Source organism: Oncorhynchus tshawytscha, unplaced genomic scaffold, assembly GCF_018296145.1.
Source record: "Oncorhynchus tshawytscha isolate Ot180627B unplaced genomic scaffold, Otsh_v2.0 Un_contig_1824_pilon_pilon, whole genome shotgun sequence".
NCBI classification, from domain to species: domain Eukaryota; kingdom Metazoa; phylum Chordata; class Actinopteri; order Salmoniformes; family Salmonidae; genus Oncorhynchus; species Oncorhynchus tshawytscha.
Genome location: NW_024609829.1, coordinates 475,141 through 496,668, shown reverse-complemented (window position 1 = coordinate 496,668; position 21,528 = coordinate 475,141). Strand labels below are relative to the sequence as shown.

At 43.4% G+C, this 21,528-nt stretch overlaps 1 protein-coding gene across 1 annotated transcript in view; it reads right to left on the bottom strand.

The window, feature by feature from the left end:
* Positions 1–559: 559 nt before the first annotated feature.
* LOC112247289 (proenkephalin-A-like) overlaps positions 560–21,528 on the bottom strand; it is a 34,064-nt gene continuing 13,095 nt past the window's right edge. The window contains exons 2-3 of the mRNA XM_024416005.1: positions 11,832–11,996; positions 560–2,298 (exon numbers count right to left, since the gene is read on the bottom strand). Of these exons, the coding sequence (XP_024271773.1) occupies positions 1,669–2,298; positions 11,832–11,957 (756 nt within the window). The 5' untranslated portion in view covers positions 11,958–11,996 and the 3' untranslated portion in view covers positions 560–1,668. The remainder of the gene's footprint in view (positions 2,299–11,831; positions 11,997–21,528) is intronic.

The window sequence follows — 21,528 nt, the reverse complement described above, 5'->3', positions numbered from 1 at the left end:
ATTTGCTGCATAACAAGCCACAAAACAAATAGTAAACTATCTTTATTGATATGTAAAATTTCTGCTATTTACAGGTTTTATACTGCACAACAAAATGGTTTCACGTAATAACTCAGACCTCTGTTCATACATACAGTAGGGTCTCTATTCAATGTTTTGGTGGTGTTGGCGGTGGAACTGCGTCAGATGCCAACTCCACAAGCAGCTCCTGGCATTCATCCTAAAGCGGACATTGTCATTGGCTGTACGGAGGTACATTAAGAGAAATCCCATGCAGCCTTGGTTACAAGTTGGAACACTGGAATGTAAGAGTAACTATTTCTTTATAGCCTACACCAGGGATCATCAACTATATTCAGTCGTGGGCTGATTTTTTTCTTTTTTTCTTGAGCAGATGGTCTGGGGGCCTGAACATAATTACAAATAATTTGAACACTGCAAGAAGCCCAAACAGATATAACGTTTGACTAAAACATAACGTTTCTTACATTTGTATATGATCACATATCTATGTGTGGGAGTAGTTTGGAACAGATTTCCTCAATTTAAATCACTTGGAGCTGATTTGCTGCTGTTTTTTGTCTTTTATGTTAAATTATTTTATTTGAATTGTTGGGCCGCCAGTTGGGGAAGCATGGCCTACACTTTCTCTTACCTTTTATCACTAGTGGGGCGGGTGTGGCTTGGTGACAATGATGGCAAGAGCAGTTGCTCACAGACAGCTCCGACGCAGTTCCACCTCCAACACCGTCAAAACATGCACTATGCAGATATCTGCTATCGCTGGTTAACACGTGAACTGATTGAATAGACCTAGGCTACATCTGCGTCCGCTTCAAAAAACACATGCCAAGGTTCATTCTCAAGTCAGAACATTAGTTCTGCCAACAGATCATTGGTACATGAGCATGGATATATAATTTAAGTCTTATGCAGTAGTAACAGTTAATTGTGATGTTTTGCTCCAAATTATAGTAGCCAGGGTTGAAATTGAAGTTAGTGAAGATGTGAATAGGTTACAAGCCATCCACAAACCTAATACTGAGATTGTGTTATAATATATATTGTATTATATAAGATAGTCATGAACATATTTTAGCCATTTTCAATTGGAAATCTGAAAGTCATTTTTGTGTTAGCCACTAGAGGGTAACCTAACAAAGAGAGTGCCATGCCCGGTCACCAAACAAGCTCCCTCTCATGTACTGTACTGGTTCAGGAAATCCATGGAAACTTCACTAGTAAGTCATTTAAATTCATGAAGTTTACACTGAATTAGCCTATGTAATAATAATAGCCATAATTGATGAAGGCAAACATGGTTTGAAAAGTTACATTACAGATGCAGTATAGACAGCAAAACAAATACAGTGTGTCTATAATATTAATCCAATGTGATTCTCTGATAAACCATTTAGCTATATACATGGTCTTTTTAATACTATTTTCTTAGCTTTTATTCATAATATGTTATTGTTATCAATGAGGAAATGCAGTATACAAGACTGAATCTATAATGCTCCAGTGTGGATTTACATGGGGGGTTGTGTTCAGAACAGAAGTTTAATCATCACCTTGGTGACGGATTTGAATATGTAGGGCGGGGTTGGGGGTTGCTAGGTTACGACATGTGCATCATTGCCAGGGATACAGTTGCCGTGTGCGTTGCTACACCTTGTTCTGTTGGTTGATGTCAGCGGAGACACTGTTGTAGGACTTGCTAGCTCGGGTGCTCATGCCCAGGTATTGCTTCAGGAACTCACTGAACCGTTTCTGGTTGTTCCACTTGCGGGCAGATTTCCGGATGCCTATGAACCCGCCGTAGCGCTTCTGCAAGGGCCTCCCAGAGCCCATCAACTTCCTGTAGCCATGCCTTCCCTTCAGGAACCCCCCGAAGCGCTTCGACAGACTTATCCCCGCCGCTCCGTCCTGCTCTCTCTCCATCGCGTTATCCCCCTCTTCCTCGTCCCCCTCTTCCTCGTCCCTTTCCTGCATTTCCTGGGGCAGCTGGGAGTTGTAGACATCAGCGGTTAGCCGGCTCTCACTGCCCAACTCGTCTATGCCCAGAGCACGGACCACGTGGTCAAACCTCTGCAGGGCTACTGGGTACATCAGCCCCCCTTCCCCCTGTTCCTCTTGTTCCTCTGGCAGCATGGCCTCCACCTCCTTCTGGGCCCGCGTCAGCATGGCAGCGCCCCCTATGGGCAGGGAGGGTAGCTGTGGGGAGGCTGAGGCCTTGCGGCACATGTCCCAAGTGAAGGCAGGGGACACGTTACCCTCACACTCCACCAGACACACCTGAGACGGGGAGGGAAACACAGAGCACATCCACAGAGTATCCACTGACTCTATGCCCATCCACACTGACTCTATGCCCATCCACACTGACTCTAGATCCACACTGAGCAGCTCTCCCATCCACACTGACTCTATGTATCCACTGACTCTATCCCCATCCACACTGACTCTATGCCCATCCACACTGACTCTATCCCCATCCACACTGACTCTATGCCCATCCACACTGACTCTATCCCCATCCACACCACACTGACTCTATCCCCCATCCACCCATCCACACTGACTCTATCCCCCATCCACACTGACTCTATGCCCATCCACACTGACTCCATCCACACTGACTCTATGCCCATCCACACTGACCACACTGACTCTATGCCCATCCACACTGACTCTATCCTTATCCACACTGACTCTATGCCCATCCACACTGACTCTATCCCCCATCCACACTGACTCTATGCCCATCCACACTGACTCTATGCCCATCCACACTGACTCTATCCCCATCCACACTGACTCTATGCCCATCCACACTGACTCTATGCCCATCCACACTGACTCTATGCCCATCCACACTGACTCTATGCCCATCCACACTGACGCTATGCAAATCCACACTGACTCTATGCCCATCCAGACACCATCCAGACACCATCCAGACACCCCTCACACCTACACTGCTGCTATAATGATAATAGTTGCTATAGACCACCAAGTGCTAAAAGTCTGTATTTGGACTATATGTGTGAAATGTTGGATAATGTATGCGATATCAACAGAGAGGTATATTTTCTGGGTGACTTAAATATTGACTGGTTGTCGTCAAGCTGCCCAATCAAAAACAAGCTCCAAGCTGTAACCAATGCCTGCAATCTGGATCAGGTCATCAGTCAACCTACCAGGGTATTTACAAACAGAACAGCAACTAAATCATCCACGTGTAATGATCATATCTTTACTAATGTTGCAGAAATCTGATCTAAAGCCGTATCCACACCCAGATGTAGTGATCATAATATAATAGCTATGTCTAGAAAAAACAACATTCCAAAGACTGGATCTACAATTGTATATAAATGATCATACTATAGGTTTTGCAATGATTTATATGTTGAAGTAAAAATGTAAAGAAAATATTTGTTGGTCTGATGTGTGTAATGAGGAGCATCCCAATGCTGTGCTTGAAGCATTTATGAAACTACTTCTTCCAGTTACTTAAAGACATGCACCCATCAGGAAACTGACTGTTGGAACTGCTAAATCCCCAAGGACAGATGATGAAACATTTTATGGCTGAGAGGGTTGCGGCAAAGAGCAAATGTCTGACAACACAGCAGACTGGATCACATACAGTACCAGCCAAACGTTTAGACACACCTACTCAAGGGTTTTTATTTATTTTTACTGTTTTCTACATTGTAGAGTAGTGAAGACATCAAAACTAGGAAATAACACATATGGAATCATGTAGTAACCAAAAAAGTGTTTAACTAATCAATATAAATGTTATATTTGAGATTCTTCAAAGTAGCCATTGTTTGCCTTGATGACAGCTTTGCACAATCTTGGCATTCTCTCAACCAGCTTCATGAGGTATGGAATGCATTTCAATTAGGTGTGCCTTGTTAAAAGTTCATTTGTGGAATTTACTTCCTTCTTAATGTGTTTGAGCCAATCAGTTGTGTTGTGACAGGGTAGGAGTGGTTTACTGAAGTTAGCCCCCTTTCCTGTGGCGGTCCTCTCATGAGGACCGCTACAGGAAAGGAAGACCCAGAGTTACCTCTGCTGCAGAGAACTGCACCTCAGATTGCAGCCCAAATAAATAAAGAGTTAAAAACAGAGTTAACGTAACAGACACATCTCAACATAAACTGTTCAGAGGAGAATTGCTGCAAAGAAACCACTACTAAAGGACACCAATAATAAGAAGAGACTTACGTGGGCCTGGAAACACAAACAATGGACATTAGCCTGGTGTCCTTTGGTCTGATGAGTCCAAATGTGAGGTTTTTGGTTCCAACCAATCTTTGGGAGATCTCCACATGTGTCGTTCCCACCGTGAAGCATGGAGGAGGAGGTATGATGATGTGGGGTGCTTTAATGGTGACACTGTCAGTGATTTATTGAAAATTCAAGGCCCACATAACCAGCATGGCTACCACAGCATGCTGCAGCAATACTCCATCCCATCTGGTTTGCACTTAGCGGAACTATCATTTGGTTTTCAACAGGACAATGATCCAAAACACACCTCCAGGCTGTGTAAGGGCTATTTGATCAAGAAGGAGATTGATGGAGTGCTGCATCAGATGACCTGGCCTCCACAATCACCTGACCTCAACCCAATTGAGATGGTTTGGGATGAGTTGGACCGCAGAGTGAAGGAAAAGCAGCAACAAGTGCTCAGCATATGTGGGAACTTCTTCAAGACTGTTGGAAAAGCCTTCCTCGTGAAGCTGGTTGAGAGAATGCGAAGAGTGTGCAAAGTTGTCATCAAGGCAAAGGGTGGCTACTTTGAAAAATATAAAATATAAAATATACACTACCGTTCAAAAGTTTGGGGTCACTTAGAAATGTTCTTGTTGTTGAAATATATATATTTTAAATTGCCCACTAAAATAACATCAAATTGATCAGAAATACAGTGCCTAAAGAAGGCCAGTTTATGTGCTTCTTTAATCAGAACAACAGTTTTCAGCTGTGCTAACATAATTGCAAAAGGGTTTTCTAATGATCAATTAGCCTTTTAAAATGATAAACTTGTATTAGCTAACACAACGTGCTATTGGAACACAGGAGTGATGGTTGCTGATAAGGGGCCTCTCTATGCCTATGTAGATATTCCATAAAAAATCTGCCATTTCTAGCTACAATAGTCATTTACAACATTAACAATGTCTACACTGTATTTCAGATCAATTTCATGTTATTTTAATGGACAATTTAAAAAAAATTCTTTCAACAACAAGGACATTTCTAAGTGACCCCAAACTTTTGAACGGTAGAGTATTTTGATTTGTTTAACACTTTTTTGGTTGCTACATGATTCCATATGTGTTATTTCATTGTTTTTATGTCTTCACTATTATTATACAATGTAGAAAATAGTACAAATTAAGAAAAACCCTTGAATGAGTAGGTGTGTCCAAACTTTTGACTGGTACTGTAGGTAAATTGCAGTTGTTCCAGAAAAAAAGTGGCACATATCACACTTAGATATACACAGAGGACAAGTGTCAGTAACATGCATGCCAGTCTCTCCTGGCTCAAAGTTTAGGAGAGATTGACTGCCTCACTATTGGTCTTTGTGCGAGGTGTTGATGTGTTGAAGGTACCGAACTGTCTGTTCAAGCAGTTGGCACACAGTTTGGACACTCATCGCTACAACACAAGACATGCAACTAGAGGTCTCTTCACAGTTCAGACACTCATCGCTACAACACAAGACATGCAACTAGAGGTCTCTTCACAGTTTGGACACTCATCGCTACAACACAAGACATGCAACTAGAGGTCTCTTCACAGTTTGGACACTCATCGCTACAACACAAGACATGCAACTAGAGGTCCCTTCACAATCCCCAGGTCCAGAACAGAGGCTGGGAAACACACAGTATTAAATAGAGCCATGACTACATGAAGGTCTTTTCCACCCCAGGTAACTCAAGCGAGCAATAAAACCAGTTTAAAAAACCAGATCAAATAACACCTTACTGCACAAAGGGGACTGTGAAGAGACATTCATTTTATATATATCTTATTGTAATGTGCACTCTACTATGCATTAGACCAAGATATTGTGTGTATGTACTGATATGTAGGCTGTGTGACATTTTAAATGTATGTATTTCAGTCCTTGACCAATAATGTTCGGTACTACAGTATGTATTATGTTATGTTTCATGTGGACCCCAGGAAGAGTAGCTGATGCTTTTGGGGATCCTAATAAATACAAACATTTTATGTAAAGCCTACCTAAACCACTCCAGTACCCCTGCACATTGAAGAAGGTACTGGAACTGGTCTGTATATACTCACAGACTCGTGTGTCTTCAACCTGTATTGTACTTCTAGTGTGTTTTTAATTATTATTTTAATGTTTTATTAATTTTTATTATATATATTATTATTCTCACTGCATTGTTGGGAAAGAGCTCTCATGGTAAGAACTGTTTCATACCTTTTGTATCCTGTGTAAGTGGGGAATAAACTTTGAAACTTGAGAGAGAGAGAAAGAAGGGAAGAGGGAGAGTGAGGAGAGAGAGCAGAGAGGGAGAGAAGGAGAGAGGGAGAGGGGAGGGAGAGAGAGAGTGAGGGAGAGAGAGAGGGAGGGAGAGGGAGAGGGAGAGGAAGGGAGAGAGAGAGAGGGAGAGGGAGGGAGAGAGAGAGAAAGGGAGGGAGAGAAGGAGAGAGGGAGAGGGAGGGAGAGAGAGAGAAAGGGAGGGAGAGAGAGAGAGGGAGAGAGAGAGGGAGGGAGAGAGAGAGAGAGAGAGGGAGAGGGAGGGAGAGAGAAGGAGAGGGAGGGAGAGAGAGAGAGAGGGAGAGAGGGAGGGAGAGAGAGAGAGAGAGAGAGGGAGAGGGAGGGAGAGAGAAGGAGAGGAAGGGAGAGAGAGAGGGTGAACCAACATTATGACTTGTTAGTTATTTATTCATTCCCCGGTCAAATCGAAATCAAATCAAATTCCATTATATTTGTCACATGCTTTGTAAAAAGGTGTAGGCTAACATTAAAATGCTTACTTAGGGGACACTTTGTCCAGGTGTTGTACAGTGCTAGACCTTCCATGGTCAAATGCTGACGTTAAAACGGCTTTATGAATTGAATTGAGATAGACGATGATACACGATGATACACCATCAAACACTGGGAGTCCCAATGTGAATCATGATGATGATAGCCATATGATACTGTACTTCTCTCGACAGAACATAGAGTCCTCCTTTTTTGTCTTACAGAATGCTTCACCCTGAATTAACATGGCGTCCATGCTGTCTGTATGGTCTTTGTGTGAATATACGCTTAGTGTGTGTATAAAACATCAGGAACACCTGTTCATTCCATGACATAGAATGACCAGGTCAATCCAGGTGAAAGCTATGATCCCTTGAAGGGGAGGAGACAGTTTAAAGCAGGATTTTTAAGCCTTGAGACAATTGAAGCATGGATTGTGTCTGTGTGCCATTCAGAGGGTAAATGGGCAAAAATATTTAAGTGCCTTTGAACGGGGAATGGTAGTAGGTGCCAGGTGCACCGGTTTGTGTCAAAAACTGCAATGCTGCTGGGTTTTTCACGCTCAACAGTTTCCCGTGTGTATCAAGAAGGGTCCACCACCCCAAGGACATCCAGCCAACTTGGCACAACTGTGGGAAGCGTTGAAGTCAACATGGGCCAGCATCCCTGTGGAACACTTTCGACACCTTTTAGTGTCCATGCCCCGACAAATTCAGGCTGTTCTGAGGACAAAAGGGGTTCCAACTCAATATTAGGAAGGTGTTACTAGTGTTTGGTATTCTCCGTGTAGTTATTCCTTAGAGAGCAGCACAGATAGACATTTCTATATGGCTCACAGTCCCAACAGAGCAAGACATTGCTATGTGATTTGTATATCTACAATCCGTCTCCAAATGCATCACAGTCTCGTCTTGGAGTCTCTCAGTGGAGATGCCCCAAGTCGGAGCTGAACCTGATATCAACACTCACACACACACACACAGATTATCCTCATCTCAGAATTCCTTCAGTTCGAGAGGCATACAGTGTACCAAATGTCGATTATGGCAGTCCCCCGCACCTCTCTGATTCAGAGGGGTTGGGTTAAATGCAGAAGACACATTTCAGTTGAATGCATTCAGATGTACAACTGACTAGGTATCTCCCTTTCCCTTTACCCTGCAGAGAGATGACTTCTCTACAGAGAAAGAGACAAATATACCCTGCAGAGAGACGACTTCTCTAGAGAGAAAGAGACAAATATACCCTGCAGAGAGACGACTTCTCTAGAGCGAAAGGGACAAATATACCCTGCAGAGAGATGACTTCTCTAGAGAGAAAGAGACAAATATACCCTGCAGAGAGATGACTTCTCTAGAGAGAAAGAGACAAATATACCCTGCAGAGAGACGACATCTCTAGAGAGAAAGAGACAAATATACCCCGCAGAGAGACGACTTCTCTAGAGAGAAAGAGACAAATATACCTTGCAGAGAGACGACTTCTCTAGAGAGAAAGAGACAAATATACCCTGCAGAGAGACGACTTCTCTAGAGAGAAAGAGACAAATATACCCCGCAGAGAGACGACTTCTCTAGAGAGAAAGAGACAAATATACCCTGCAGAGAGACGACTTCTCTAGAGAGAAAGAGACAAATATACCCTGCAGAGAGACGACTTCTCTAGAGAGAAAGAGACAAATATACCCTGCAGAGAGACGACTTCTCTAGAGAGAAAGAGACAAATATACCCTGCAGAGAGACGACTTCTCTAGAGAGAAAGAGACAAATATACCCTGCAGAGAGACGACTTCTCTAGAGAGAAAGAGACAAATATACCCTGCAGAGAGACGACTTCTCTAGAGAGAAAGAGACAAATATACCCTGCAGAGAGACGACTTCTCTAGAGAGAAAGAGACAAATATACCCTGCAGAGAGACGACTTCTCTAGAGAGAAAGAGACAAATATACCCTGCAGAGAGACGACTTCTCTAGAGAGAAAGAGACAAATATACCCTGCAGAGAGACGACTTCTCTAGAGAGAAAGAGACAAATATACCCTGCAGAGAGACGACTTCTCTAGAGAGAAAGAGACAAATATACCCTGCAGAGAGATGACTTCTCTAGAGAGAAAGAGACAAATATACCCTGCAGAGAGACGACTTCTCTAGAGAGAAAGAGACAAATATACCCTGCAGAGAGATGACTTCTCTAGAGAGAAAGAGACAAATATACCCTGCAGAGAGATGACTTCTCTAGAGAGAAAGGGACAAATATACCCTGCAGAGAGATGACTTCTCTAGAGAGAAAGAGACAAATATACCCTGCAGAGAGATGACATCTCTAGAGAGAAAGAGACAAATATACCCTGCAGAGAGACGACTTCTCTAGAGAGAAAGAGACAAATATACCCTGCAGAGAGATGACTTCTCTAGAGAGAAAGAGACAAATATACCCTGCAGAGAGATGACATCTCTAGAGAGAAAGAGACAAATATACCCTGCAGAGAGACGACTTCTCTAGAGAGAAAGAGACAAATATACCCTGCAGAGAGACGACTTCTCTAGAGAGAAAGAGACAAATATACCCCGCAGAGAGATGACTTCTCTAGAGAGAAAGAGACAAATATACCCTGCAGAGAGACGACTTCTCTAGAGAGAAAGAGACAAATATACCCTGCAGAGAGATGACATCTCTAGAGAGAAAGAGACAAATATACCCTGCAGAGAGATGACTTCTCTAGAGAGAAAGAGACAAATATACCCTGCAGAGAGACGACTTCTCTAGAGAGAAAGAGACAAATATACCTTGCAGAGAGACAACTTCTCTAGAGAGAAAGAGACAAATATACCCTGCAGAGAGACGACTTCTCTAGAGAGAAAGAGACAAATATACCCTGCAGAGAGACGACTTCTCTAGAGAGAAAGAGACAAATATACCTTGCAGAGAGACGACTTCTCTAGAGAGAAAGAGACAAATATACCTTGCAGAGAGACGACTTCTCTAGAGAGAAAGAGACAAATATACCTTGCAGAGAGACGACTTCTCTAGAGAGAAAGAGACAAATATACCCTGCAGAGAGATGACTTCTCTAGAGAGAAAGAGACAAATATACCCTGCAGAGAGACGACTTCTCTAGAGAGAAAGAGACAAATATACCCTGCAGAGAGACGACTTCTCTAGAGAGAAAGAGACAAATATACCCTGCAGAGAGATGACTTCTCTAGAGAGAAAGAGACAAATATACCCTGCAGAGAGATGACTTCTCTAGAGAGAAAGAGACAAATATACCCTGCAGAGAGACGACTTCTCTAGAGAGAAAGAGACAAATATACCCTGCAGAGAGACGACTTCTCTAGAAAGAAAGGGACAAATATACCCTGCAGAGAGATGACTTCTCTAGAGAGAAAGAGACAAATATACCCTGCAGAGAGATGACTTCTCTAGAGAGAAAGAGACAAATATACCCTGCAGAGAGACGACTTCTCTAGAGAGAAAGAGACAAATATACCCTGCAGAGAGACGACTTCTCTAGAGAAAAAGAGACAAATATACCCTGCCCGGCATGATTGGAAACAGAGAGGGATTGATGGATCCTGGAATAATAGAATTGGATATCATATTAATTGTTTTGATATTACATTCATAGTTTTTCTTATCAAAGAAAGCTAGTGTTTTACTTCAAGGACAAAATCAGAAATTCTTGACTTTAACAGGAGAGTTGACTTACTGGATCATAGTGAGGGAACATATTTACCCCACAGCACATAGGAAAATACACTGAAGCCACTAGAGAAAGAGAGGGGGTTCGATGGAGTTCTAAACCACAAGCAGTGAGATGAAGAAACTGGAGAGAGGGCAGAACATTCACGTCTATCCTCAGGAATCAATTAGCCAACGCAAATTAAAAGCCAGATGCCGGGAGGCTGGGAGGGCATAATACTATGAGTCAGAGATCATCGACAGTATAGGAGACGATGTAGGGAGATAGAAATAGGGTGGGGGCAGTTTGTGGAAGGAAGGGTAGTTTGTGGAAGGAAGGGCAGTTTGTGGAAGGAAGGGCAGTTTGTGGAAGGAAGGGCAGTTTGTGGAAGGAAGGGCAGTTTGTGGAAGGAAGGGTAGTTTGTGGAAGGAAGGGCAGTTTGTGGAAGGAAGGGCAGTTTGTGGAAGGAAGGGAAGTTTGTGGAAGGAAGGGCAGTTTGTGGGAGGAAGGGTAGTTTGGGAGAAGGATGGGGGTGGGAGAGGTGGAGGAGGAAGGAGAGGTGGAGGAGGAAGGAGAGGTGGAGGGGTGCATGGAGTAAGGGCTATGGTAGATGCGTCTGTGCATGCATGCCTGTTTCTGTATGGGGGGTTCTGCTCCCCCTCTCTCCGGCGACGAAGTGCACCCTCTTTGAGACTTACTCGATCTCTGCCAAAACAATATCTCCTGAATGAAATGGCTCTATTGCCCCACAGATAATCAACCTTTTAAGGACTGTGTGATTGAGTCAGGGCCCTGTTGATACAATAGAGTCAAAGTATCTTATTGTTCTGCCATTGATATCTGTGGGCAGGAACTGATTGTGGCAGAGATAGGAAAGGGAATGGAGAATAAATACATTGAGGGATAAAAACTGTGGGATAGGGGGTGCATAGGCCAGAACTGGCTGTTGGCTGGGGCAGAGACAGAGGCAGAGAGAGAGAGTTAACAGGAGGCTGTGTGTTGAAGTTGATCTCGGTAAGGGCAGGATGTGGCTGAGGCAGGGGTAGGCAGGGACAGACAGAAGGATAGAGATAATGGGATGGAGTGATAGTAGGGCTTTAATATGGACCCTCACCAGTGTGTTGAAGTTGATGTCCTGCGGCAGGATGCGGCCACAGGCCAGGCAGTCCCCATGGCATTCACTACAGTGTCCCGGGACACACAGACACAGCAGCAGCAGGGACCAGAGAGGGGTCTTCATGGTCCTCAGTATTCTAACTATGGAGACAATAGGGACAGCCTGGGACAGGATAGGGGAGAGAGATCAGAGGTCAATTCACTGTCTTCTGTTCAGTCATAATTTACTGTGAACAACCAGACTGAAATAGAGGAGGGGGGAGGGAAAGACAGAGAGAGAGAGAAAGGGAGAGAGAGAAGAGGAGAGAAAGAGAGCGAGAGAGAGAGAGACAGACATACAGGACCGCCCGATAAGATAAGTGAAAAACACTAATTTACAAGGGATTCTTTGTTTTACTGGATTAGTCATCAGGAAGAGATGGGAGATGTGAAGACATAGAGAGAGAGAGGAATCCGAAGCTGTGTTGCACTTGTAACAGATAGAGAACAAGGAATAATGTACATGCACACAGACACACACAAGCATGAAATCTTGCGGGCACACCATCTTTATCTCAGTGATTCAAACACATATGCATTATGCCCAAAACTGCAATTAATAGGTGTGTATTATGGAATATAAATAATTAGAGCATAAACATGTTTGGCATGAACATTCTTTTTACCCCAATTTTGTGGTATCCAATTGGTAGTAGTTACTGCAAAGTAATTGTCTCATCACTGCAACTCCCGTACAGACTCATGCGAGGCAAAGATCAAGATCATGCATCCTCCGAAACACAACTCAACCAAGCCGCGCTGCTTCTTGACACAATGCACATCCAACTCGGAAGCCAGCCGCACCAATGTGTCAGAGGAAACACCGTACACCTAGCAACCTGGTCAGCGTGCACTGTGCCCGGCCCGCCACAGGAGTCACTAGTGCACAATGAGACAAGGATATCCCTGCTGGCCAAACCCTCCCTAACCCAGACAACGCTGGGCCAATTGTGCGCCACCCCCTGGGCCTCCCGGTCGCGGCTGGCTGCGACAGATCCTGGGCTCGAACCCAGATGGCACAACTAGCACTGCGATGCAGTGGCTTAGACCACTGCGCCACCCCCTGGGCCTCCCGGTCGCGGCTGGCTGCAACAGATCCTGGGCTCGAACCCAGATGGCACAACTAGCACTGCGATGCAGTGCCTTAGACCACTGCGCCACCCCCTGGGCCTCCCGGTCGCGGCTGGCTGCAACAGATCCTGGGCTCGAACCCAGATGGCACAACTAGCACTGCGATGCAGTGGCTTAGACCACTGCACCACACCCTGGGCCTCCCGGTCGTGGCTGGCTGCAACAGATCCTGGGCTCGAACCCAGATGGCACAACTAGCACTGCGATGCAGTGCCTTAGACCACTGCACCACCCGGGAGGCCCTGGCATTAACATTTTAATCATACTGAAAGTTGTAATTAATTTACCGTAATGATGGGGTAACAATGATTCACTTTTATCACTCATTTCCTGAGAGTAGCATACCTAAACTCATTTAAACTAGTTTATCATAGAAAAACGACAGTTGGATAAGGATTTTTGGTATTTTATTAGGGTCCCAATTAGCCGTTGCAAAAGCAGCAGCTACACTTCCTGGGGTCCAACACAAAACATGACATAATACAGAATGACATAATACAGAACATCATTAGACAAGAACAGCTCAAGGACAGAACTACATTTTAAAAAGGCACACGTAGCCTCCATATCAATGCATACACACAAACTATCTAGGTCAAAATAGGGGAGAGGCTTTGTATCGCTAGGTGTTGCTTTATCTATTTTTTGAAACCAGGTTTGCTGTTTATTTGAGCAATATGAGATGGACGGAAGTTCCATGCAATTAGGGCTCTATATAATACTATACACTTTCTTGAATTTGTTCTGTATTTGGAGACTGTGAAAAGACCCCTGGTGGCATGTCTGGTGGGATAAGTGTGTGTGTCAGAGCTGTGTGTAAATTGACTATGCAAACTATTTGAGATTTCCAACACATTGTTTCTTATAAAAACAAGAGGTGGTGCAGTCAGTCTTTCCTCAACTCTTAGCCAAGAGAGACTGTCAGGCATAGTATTTATCAGCCCTCTGATTACAATTAAGAGCAAAATGTTCCGCTCTGTTCTGGGCCAGTTGCAGCTTAACTAGGTCTTTCCTTGTAGCACTGGGCCACACGGATCGACAATAATCAAGATTAGACAAAACTAGAGCCTGCAGAACTTACTTTTTGGAGTGTGGTGTCAAAAAAGCAGAGCGTCTCTTTATTACAGACAGACCTCTCCCCATCTTTACAACCACTAAATCTATATGTTTTGACTATGACAGTTTACAATCTAAAACAACGCCAAGTAATTTAGTCTCCTCAACTTGTTCAACAGCCACACCATTCATTATCTAGAATTTAAGGAATGATTTGTACCAAATACAATGCTCTTAGTTTTAGAGATGTTCAGAACCAGTTTATTACTGGCCACCCATTCTAAAACAGACTGCAACTCTTTGTTAAGGATTTCAATGACTTCATTAGCTGTGGTTGCTTATGTGTATATGGTTGAATCATCAGCATACATGGACACACATGCTTTGTTTAATGCCAGTGGCAGGTCATTGGTGAAAATAGAAAAAAGTAGAGGGCCTAGAGAGCTGCCCTGCGGTACACCACACTTTACATGTTTGACATTAGAGAAGCTTCCATTAAAGAAAACCATCTGAGTTCTATTCGATAGATAGCTCTGAATCCACAATATGGCAGAGGTTGAAAAGCCATAACACATGCGTTTTTTCAACAACAGGTTATGGTCAATAATATCAAAGGCTGCACTGAAATCTAACAGTACAGCTCCCACAATCTTCTTATTATCAATTTCTTTCAACCAATCATCAGTCATTTGTGTCAGTGCAGTACATGTTGAGTGCCCTTCTCTATAAGCACGCTGAAAGTCTGTTGTTCATTTGTATACAGAGAAAAGCATTGTATTTGGTCAAACACAAGTTTTTCCAATAGTTTGCTAAGAGCTGGCAGCAAGCTTATAGGTCTGCTGTTAGAACCAGTAGAGGCTGCTTTACCGCTCTTGGGTAGCAAAATTACTTTGCCTTCCCTCCATGCCTGAGGACAAAGACTTTCCTCTAGGCTCAGATTAAAAATATGACAGAAAGGAGTGGCTATAGAGTCAACTACCAGTCAATGACAGTTGTCAATGCCAGGAGGTTTGTCATTATTGATCAATAACAATAATTTTCCCATCTCTCCCACACTAATTTTACAAAATTCAAACTTGCAATGTTTTGCTTTCATTATTTGTTTTTTATGCATGAATACAATTGCTCACTGTTCATTGTTGGCATTTCCTGCCTAAGTTTTTGCCCACTTTGCCAATGAAATAATCATTAAAATAATTGGCAACATCAAATGGTTTTGTGATGAATAAGCCATCTGATTCGATGAAAGATGGAGTTGAATTGGACTTTCTGCCCATAATTTCATTTAAAGCACTCCAAAGTTTTTTTCCATCGTTCTTTATATCATTGATCTTGGCCTCCTAATACAGTTTCTTCTTCTTTTTGCTGAGTTTAGTTACATCATTTCTCAATTTGCAGTAAGTCCGCCAGTCAGATGTGCAGCCAGACTTATTAGCCACTCCTTTTGCCCCGTCTCTTTCAAACATACAGTTTTTCAATTCCTCATCATCCACAGAACCTTAACAGTTCTAACAGTCCGTTTCTTAACAGGTGCATGTTCATCAATAATTGGAAGAAGCAATTTCATAAATGAATCAAGTGCAGTGTGTCACGACTCCCGCCGAGGGTGGCTCCCCTGCCTGTTCGGGCGGCGCCCTTTTCCCTTTTCCGTTGGTTTAGTCTTATTAGTTGTACCTGTTTCTTTTGTGTTTCTTGATTTCTGGTCTATGTAAGCCTGTTAGGCCCGCTTAGGTTTGTGCGGGATTATTTTGTGTTCGCTGTCGGTTGTGGATGTATTTTGTTCTCCGGATCGCTTTGCCCTGTGTGTTTGGGCTGGTCAGTGTTTCTGCGCCCTGTGTTTGGCGTGACCGTTTTTGTGCCGGAGAAATAAATCATCTGTTATTGAACCCTCTGCTCTCTGCACCTGACTCCTACCTTCTACTCCTAGTAACTCGTGACATGGTGTCTGGATGCTCCTCATTAATCACATCAGACCAACAAACAAATTTAACATATTTTGTATTATCTCTTATACACTATTTTAGGCCCAACTGTTGGAACTTTGGCTTTCCTGGATATAGCCACTATATTGTGATCACTGCACCCAATGGGTACAGATACAGCTTTAGAACAAAGTTCTACAGTATTAGTAAAAATGTGGTCAATACATGTGGATAATCTTGTTCCTGTAGTGTTTGTAAACACCCTGGTAGGTTGATTAAAAACCTGAACCAGATTACAGGCACTGGTTACAGTGAGAAGCTTCCTCTTGAGCAGACAGCTTGATGAAAACCAGTCAATACTCAGTTCCCCAAGAAAGTAGACCTCTCTGTTTACATCACATACACTATCAAGCATTTGACACATATTATTTAGATACTGACTGTTAGCACTTGGTGGTCTATAGTAACACCCCAAAAGAAAAGGCTTTAGATGTGCCTGGTGAACCAGCAACCACAACACTTCAATAACACTTGACATAAGATCTTCTCTAAGCATTACAGGGATATGACTCTGAATATATACAGCAGCACCTCCCCCATAAGCATTCCTGTCTCTTCTATAGATATTATATCCTTGTATTGCTACTGCTGTATCATCAAATTAATTATTTAAGTGAGTCTCAGAAATGGCTAATATATGAATGTTATCTGATGTTAGTAAGTTATTGATTTCATGAACCTTATTTATAAGGATACATATATTAATATGGGCTATTTTCAGCCCTTTCCTGGGGAGCTTAAAGGATGAGTGTGATTGTCGGATATCATGTGTGAATGAACCCAGATAACGAAAGGGAAAAGTAGTTATCTTGACACATCTCTCCCCTGTGTTTTTAGCTTTTCAAGAACTTTATTGGGTTTAGTGTGCCAATGGGAAATGCAGGCCCCAATGCAGCATCACAAACGTTCCCAGGCACGTTTCATATAACCTAAAAGTGTACAACAAATCAATAGTCTCTTCTGTGTGAGACATGGATATATACACAGAAAAGAACATAACCTATCCAGGAAGCACAGACCATTCACCTGCGACGTCAAGGGGAAATAGTGCTGCAAAGAAAAAGTATAGTGTGTTGTCCATTGTTGTCAGTCTACGTCATTCCATTGAGTGCAGTACAAGACAGTGCCTGCATTTCATTAACAATCTATAGCAGTTCTCTCCAACCCTCGAACAGCTAAAGAAAGTCTGGCAGTGGCAAGTGATTATAAAGTACGGGAGTGAATTAAGAATACTATACGCAGGGATCTGGCAGGGCGGACAAAGGAGGGGTTGGCGATGGTGTGCTCTTAAAACCACCTTATTGATTTTTAGCTTGGCCTGTGGCTCGTGGCTAGACTTAGGAAGACAAGTTGAAGGGAAGGTAATAAGATTGTGGCTGAAGCATAATGTTCTCTGTGGATGTTTTATAGAGTAACTACAGTATATGGACTGCGTGATAGACCAAGGACCATACAGTATATGGACTGTTTGATAGACAAAGGACCGTACAGTATATGGACAGTTTGATAGACCAAGGACTGTACAGTATATGGACTGTTTGATAGACAAAGGACCATACAGTATATGGACTGTTTGATAGACCAAGGACCATACAGTATATGGACTGTTTGATAGACAAAGGACCATACAGTATATGGACAGTTTGATAGACCAAGGACCGTACAGTATATGGACTGTTTGATAGACAAAGGACCATACAGTATATGGACTGTATATGGCAGGGGTAATCAAAACCCAGCCTGGAGGTCTGGAGTGCCCTGCTGGTTATCTTTTCTACCTGGTAGGTAATACATTCTTGATTGTTGTCACTGGTTGGCCAGAAAGTCCACTAAACTGGTGTCTCCGGTCTGAATCAGTCCGTGATTATCTGGCTCGAAGGCGCTAGTGAAGGCACTGGAAAAAGGAAAGAAAGGCTGAAAATCACTAGTACTTCTAGACCCAAGGTCTGGATGTGAGAAAAGGGGACATGGGATTGAAATGAGATATGAGATGCCCAAGGAGTTAACACTGTACTCTTGATTTATTCAACCTTTATTTTGACAGGGAGTCATGTCTTACCAAGGCCTCTTTTCCAGGTGAGCCCTGTAACTATAAAATATACACATCAATACAATACGAAAAGCACAACAGAGATAAAACACAGTCATAGAAAACAAACCCATTTTACATGAAACATGTCCTCAATCTGCAGTCTGAAATGCCCTAGAGGCACAAAATCATCCAATTTTAGGGGTTTGGAGGTTTTCACTCTTCACTCGGCAACAAGTGCTCTTACCTAGTCAGTAAAACGGTTTATTGTATGCTCGTTGCAAGGGTAGCTCATCCAGATACATTACTGATAAGAAATAGCGAGACTCCCTCGATGAGAGTTCATTACTAGACAAAAGCAGCCATGCCAGTACCAGTGTTAAATACCATTGGGTCTGAGCCACTTATAGGATTGACAAATGAGCCGTGTGCTGAAAGCACCATTGGGTTCTCAAACTCCATTGAGCACCCGTGTGTGTGTGTGTGTGTGTGTGTGTGTGTGTGTGTGTGTGTGTGTGTGTGTGTGTGTGTGTGTGTGTGTGTGGGTGTGGTATGGTGGGACAAGGGGTTTTCCAGCGTTTTGTGTTATCCTTGCACTTATTAGCCTTTAAAGTAGAGGGAGAGGCCTAGACAGACAAAAAAAATGGCCAAGCGTAAATAATCCGGATTTAACACTTTCCTCAAGATTAGTAATTTGTTTTACATTTCCTAGCCTTGATGAGGACACTGCGGTAATGAGAAAAGTGTTAAGAGAACAACAGAGAAATAGAAGACTGAGGACGTCACCGGAACCACAGAATCAGAATGGATTCTAATTCAAATTCTTTGTCTGGAACATTCTTCTGTGGAAAAGCATTGTGTGTCTAACATGGTGAACGTTCAAGACCAGAACATACAGCATAATCACATAGCTAGAACTGAAATGGAATTAAAGTTGGTATACTAGAGCCAGAGAGAGAGAGAGTGAAGGAGGGATTTGCGTTTTGCCAATGTTGGTGCATAACAGCATACCATTCAACATCTTTGAGATAGAGACATTATTTTTTATATTTTTTTACTAAGACATCCAAAGTCAGACAGCATATTGCCAGGCACAATACTGTATTGTCTATTCTTTCCCCAGTGTCTGGAGAGTTTGTCCTGGAGCTCTCATTCTATCCTTCACACCTCCAGTCCCTCTTCAGGTCCCCCTCTCCAGGTCCCCCTCTTCAGGTCCCCCTCTCCACATCCCCCTCTCCATATCCCCCTCTCCACATCCCCCTCTCCAGGTCCTCCTCTCCACACCCCAATCTCCAGGTCCTCCTCTCCACACCCCCCACCCAGGTCCTCCTCTCCACATCCCCCTCTCCAGGTCCCCCTCCCCACATCCCCCTCTCCATATTCCCCTCTCCAGGTCCTCCTCTCCACACCCCCTCTCCAGGTCCCCCTCCCCACATCCCCCTCTCCATATCCCCCTCTCCACATCCCCCTCTCCAGGTCCTCCTCTCCACACCCCCTCTCCAGGTCCCCCTCCCCACATCCCCATCTCCAGGTCCTCCTCTCCACATCCCCCTCTCCAGGTCCCCCTCTCCAGGTCCCCCTCTCCATGTCCCCCTCTCCATGTCCCCCTCTCCAGGTCCTCCTATCCACATCCCCCTCTCCAGGTCCTCCTCTCCACCTCCCCTCTCCAGGTCCTCCTCTCCACATCCCCCTCTCCACATCCCCCCCTCCGGGTCCTCCTATCCAGGTCCCCCTCTCCCGATAACCCAGCTGTAATCGTTTAATTAACTGGCTTATTACTGAGGAAGTCACTTAATTAAACACAGTAATTGGGTCAATCCATAAGACTGCCAAATAGCCAGGCTGCTAAATAGTAAATTTATGGTACCCAAACTATCTGCACTGACTCTATCTTGCACTGACCCTACGCACACTCACTAGACTATATATACACACCATATACACACTCACTAGACGATATATACACACACCATATACAGTACCAGTCAAAAGTTTGGACACACCTACTCATTCAAGGGTTTTTCTTTAATTTAACTAGTGAAGACATCAAAACTATGAAATAATACATATTGAATCATGTAGTAACCAAAAAAGTGTTAAACAAATCAAAATATATGTTATATTTTAGATTCTTAGTAGCCACCCATTGCCTTGATGACAGCTTTGCACAGTCTTGGCATTCTCTCAACCAGCTTCACAAGGAATGCTTTTCCAACAGTCTTGAAGGAGTTCCCACATATGCTTAGCACTTGTTGGCTGGTTTTCCTTCACTCTGCGGTCCAACTCATCCCAAACCATATCAGTTGGTTGAGGTCGGGTGATTGTGGAGGCCAGGTCATCTGATGCAGCACTCCATCTCTCTCCTTCTTGGTCAAATTGCCCTTACTCAGCCTGGAAGTGTGTTCTGGGTTATTGTCCTGTTGAAAAACAAATGATAGTCCCAGATGGGATGGCATTTCACTGCAGAATACTGTGGTGGCCATGCTGGTTAAGTGTGCCTTGAATTCTAAATAAAATCACTGACAGTGTCACCAGCAAAGCACCATCACATCTCCTCCATCTGGCCTACCTGGTTAAATAAAGGTGAAATATATATATTTTTTAAATGCTTCACGGTGGGAACGACACATGTGGAGATCATCCGTTAACCTACTCTGCGTCTCACAAAGACACGGTGGTTACAACCAAAAATCTCAAATTTGGACTCATCAGACCAAAGGACCGATTTCCACCAGTCTAATGTCCATTGCTCGTGTTTCTTGCCCCAAGCAAGTCTCTTCTTCCGATTGCTGTCCTTTAGATGTGGTTTCTTTGCAGCAGTTCGACCATGAAGGCCTGATTCTCCTCTGAACAGTTGATGTTGAGATGCCTGTTGTTTGAACTCTTTGAAGAATTTCTTTAGGCTGCAATCTGAGGTGCAGTTCACCCTAATGAGCTTATCCTCTGCAGCAGAGGTACCTCTGGGTCTTCTTTTCCTGTGGCAAATTGATCAGAAATACAGCGTAGACATGGATTATTGTATGACTATTGTAGCTGGAAACGGCTGATTTGTTATGGAATATCTACATAGGCCCATTATCAGCAACCATCACTCCTATGTTCCAATGGCACGTTGTGTTAGCTAATCCAAGTTTATCATTTTAAAAGGCTAATTGATCATTAGAAAACCCTTTTGCAATTATGTTAGCATAGCTGAAAACTATTGTCCTGATTAAAGAGCATTGGCCTTCTTTAGGCTAGTTGAGTATCTGGAGCATCAGCATTTGTGGGTTCAATTACAGGCTTAAAATGGCCAAAAACAAAGAACGTTCTTCTGAAACTCATCAGTCTATTCTTGTTCTGAGAAATGAAGGCTATTCCATGTGAGAAATTGCCAAGAAACTGAAGATCTTGTACAATGCTGTGTACTACTCCCTTCACAGAACAGCGCAAACTGTCTCTAACCAGAATAGAAAGAG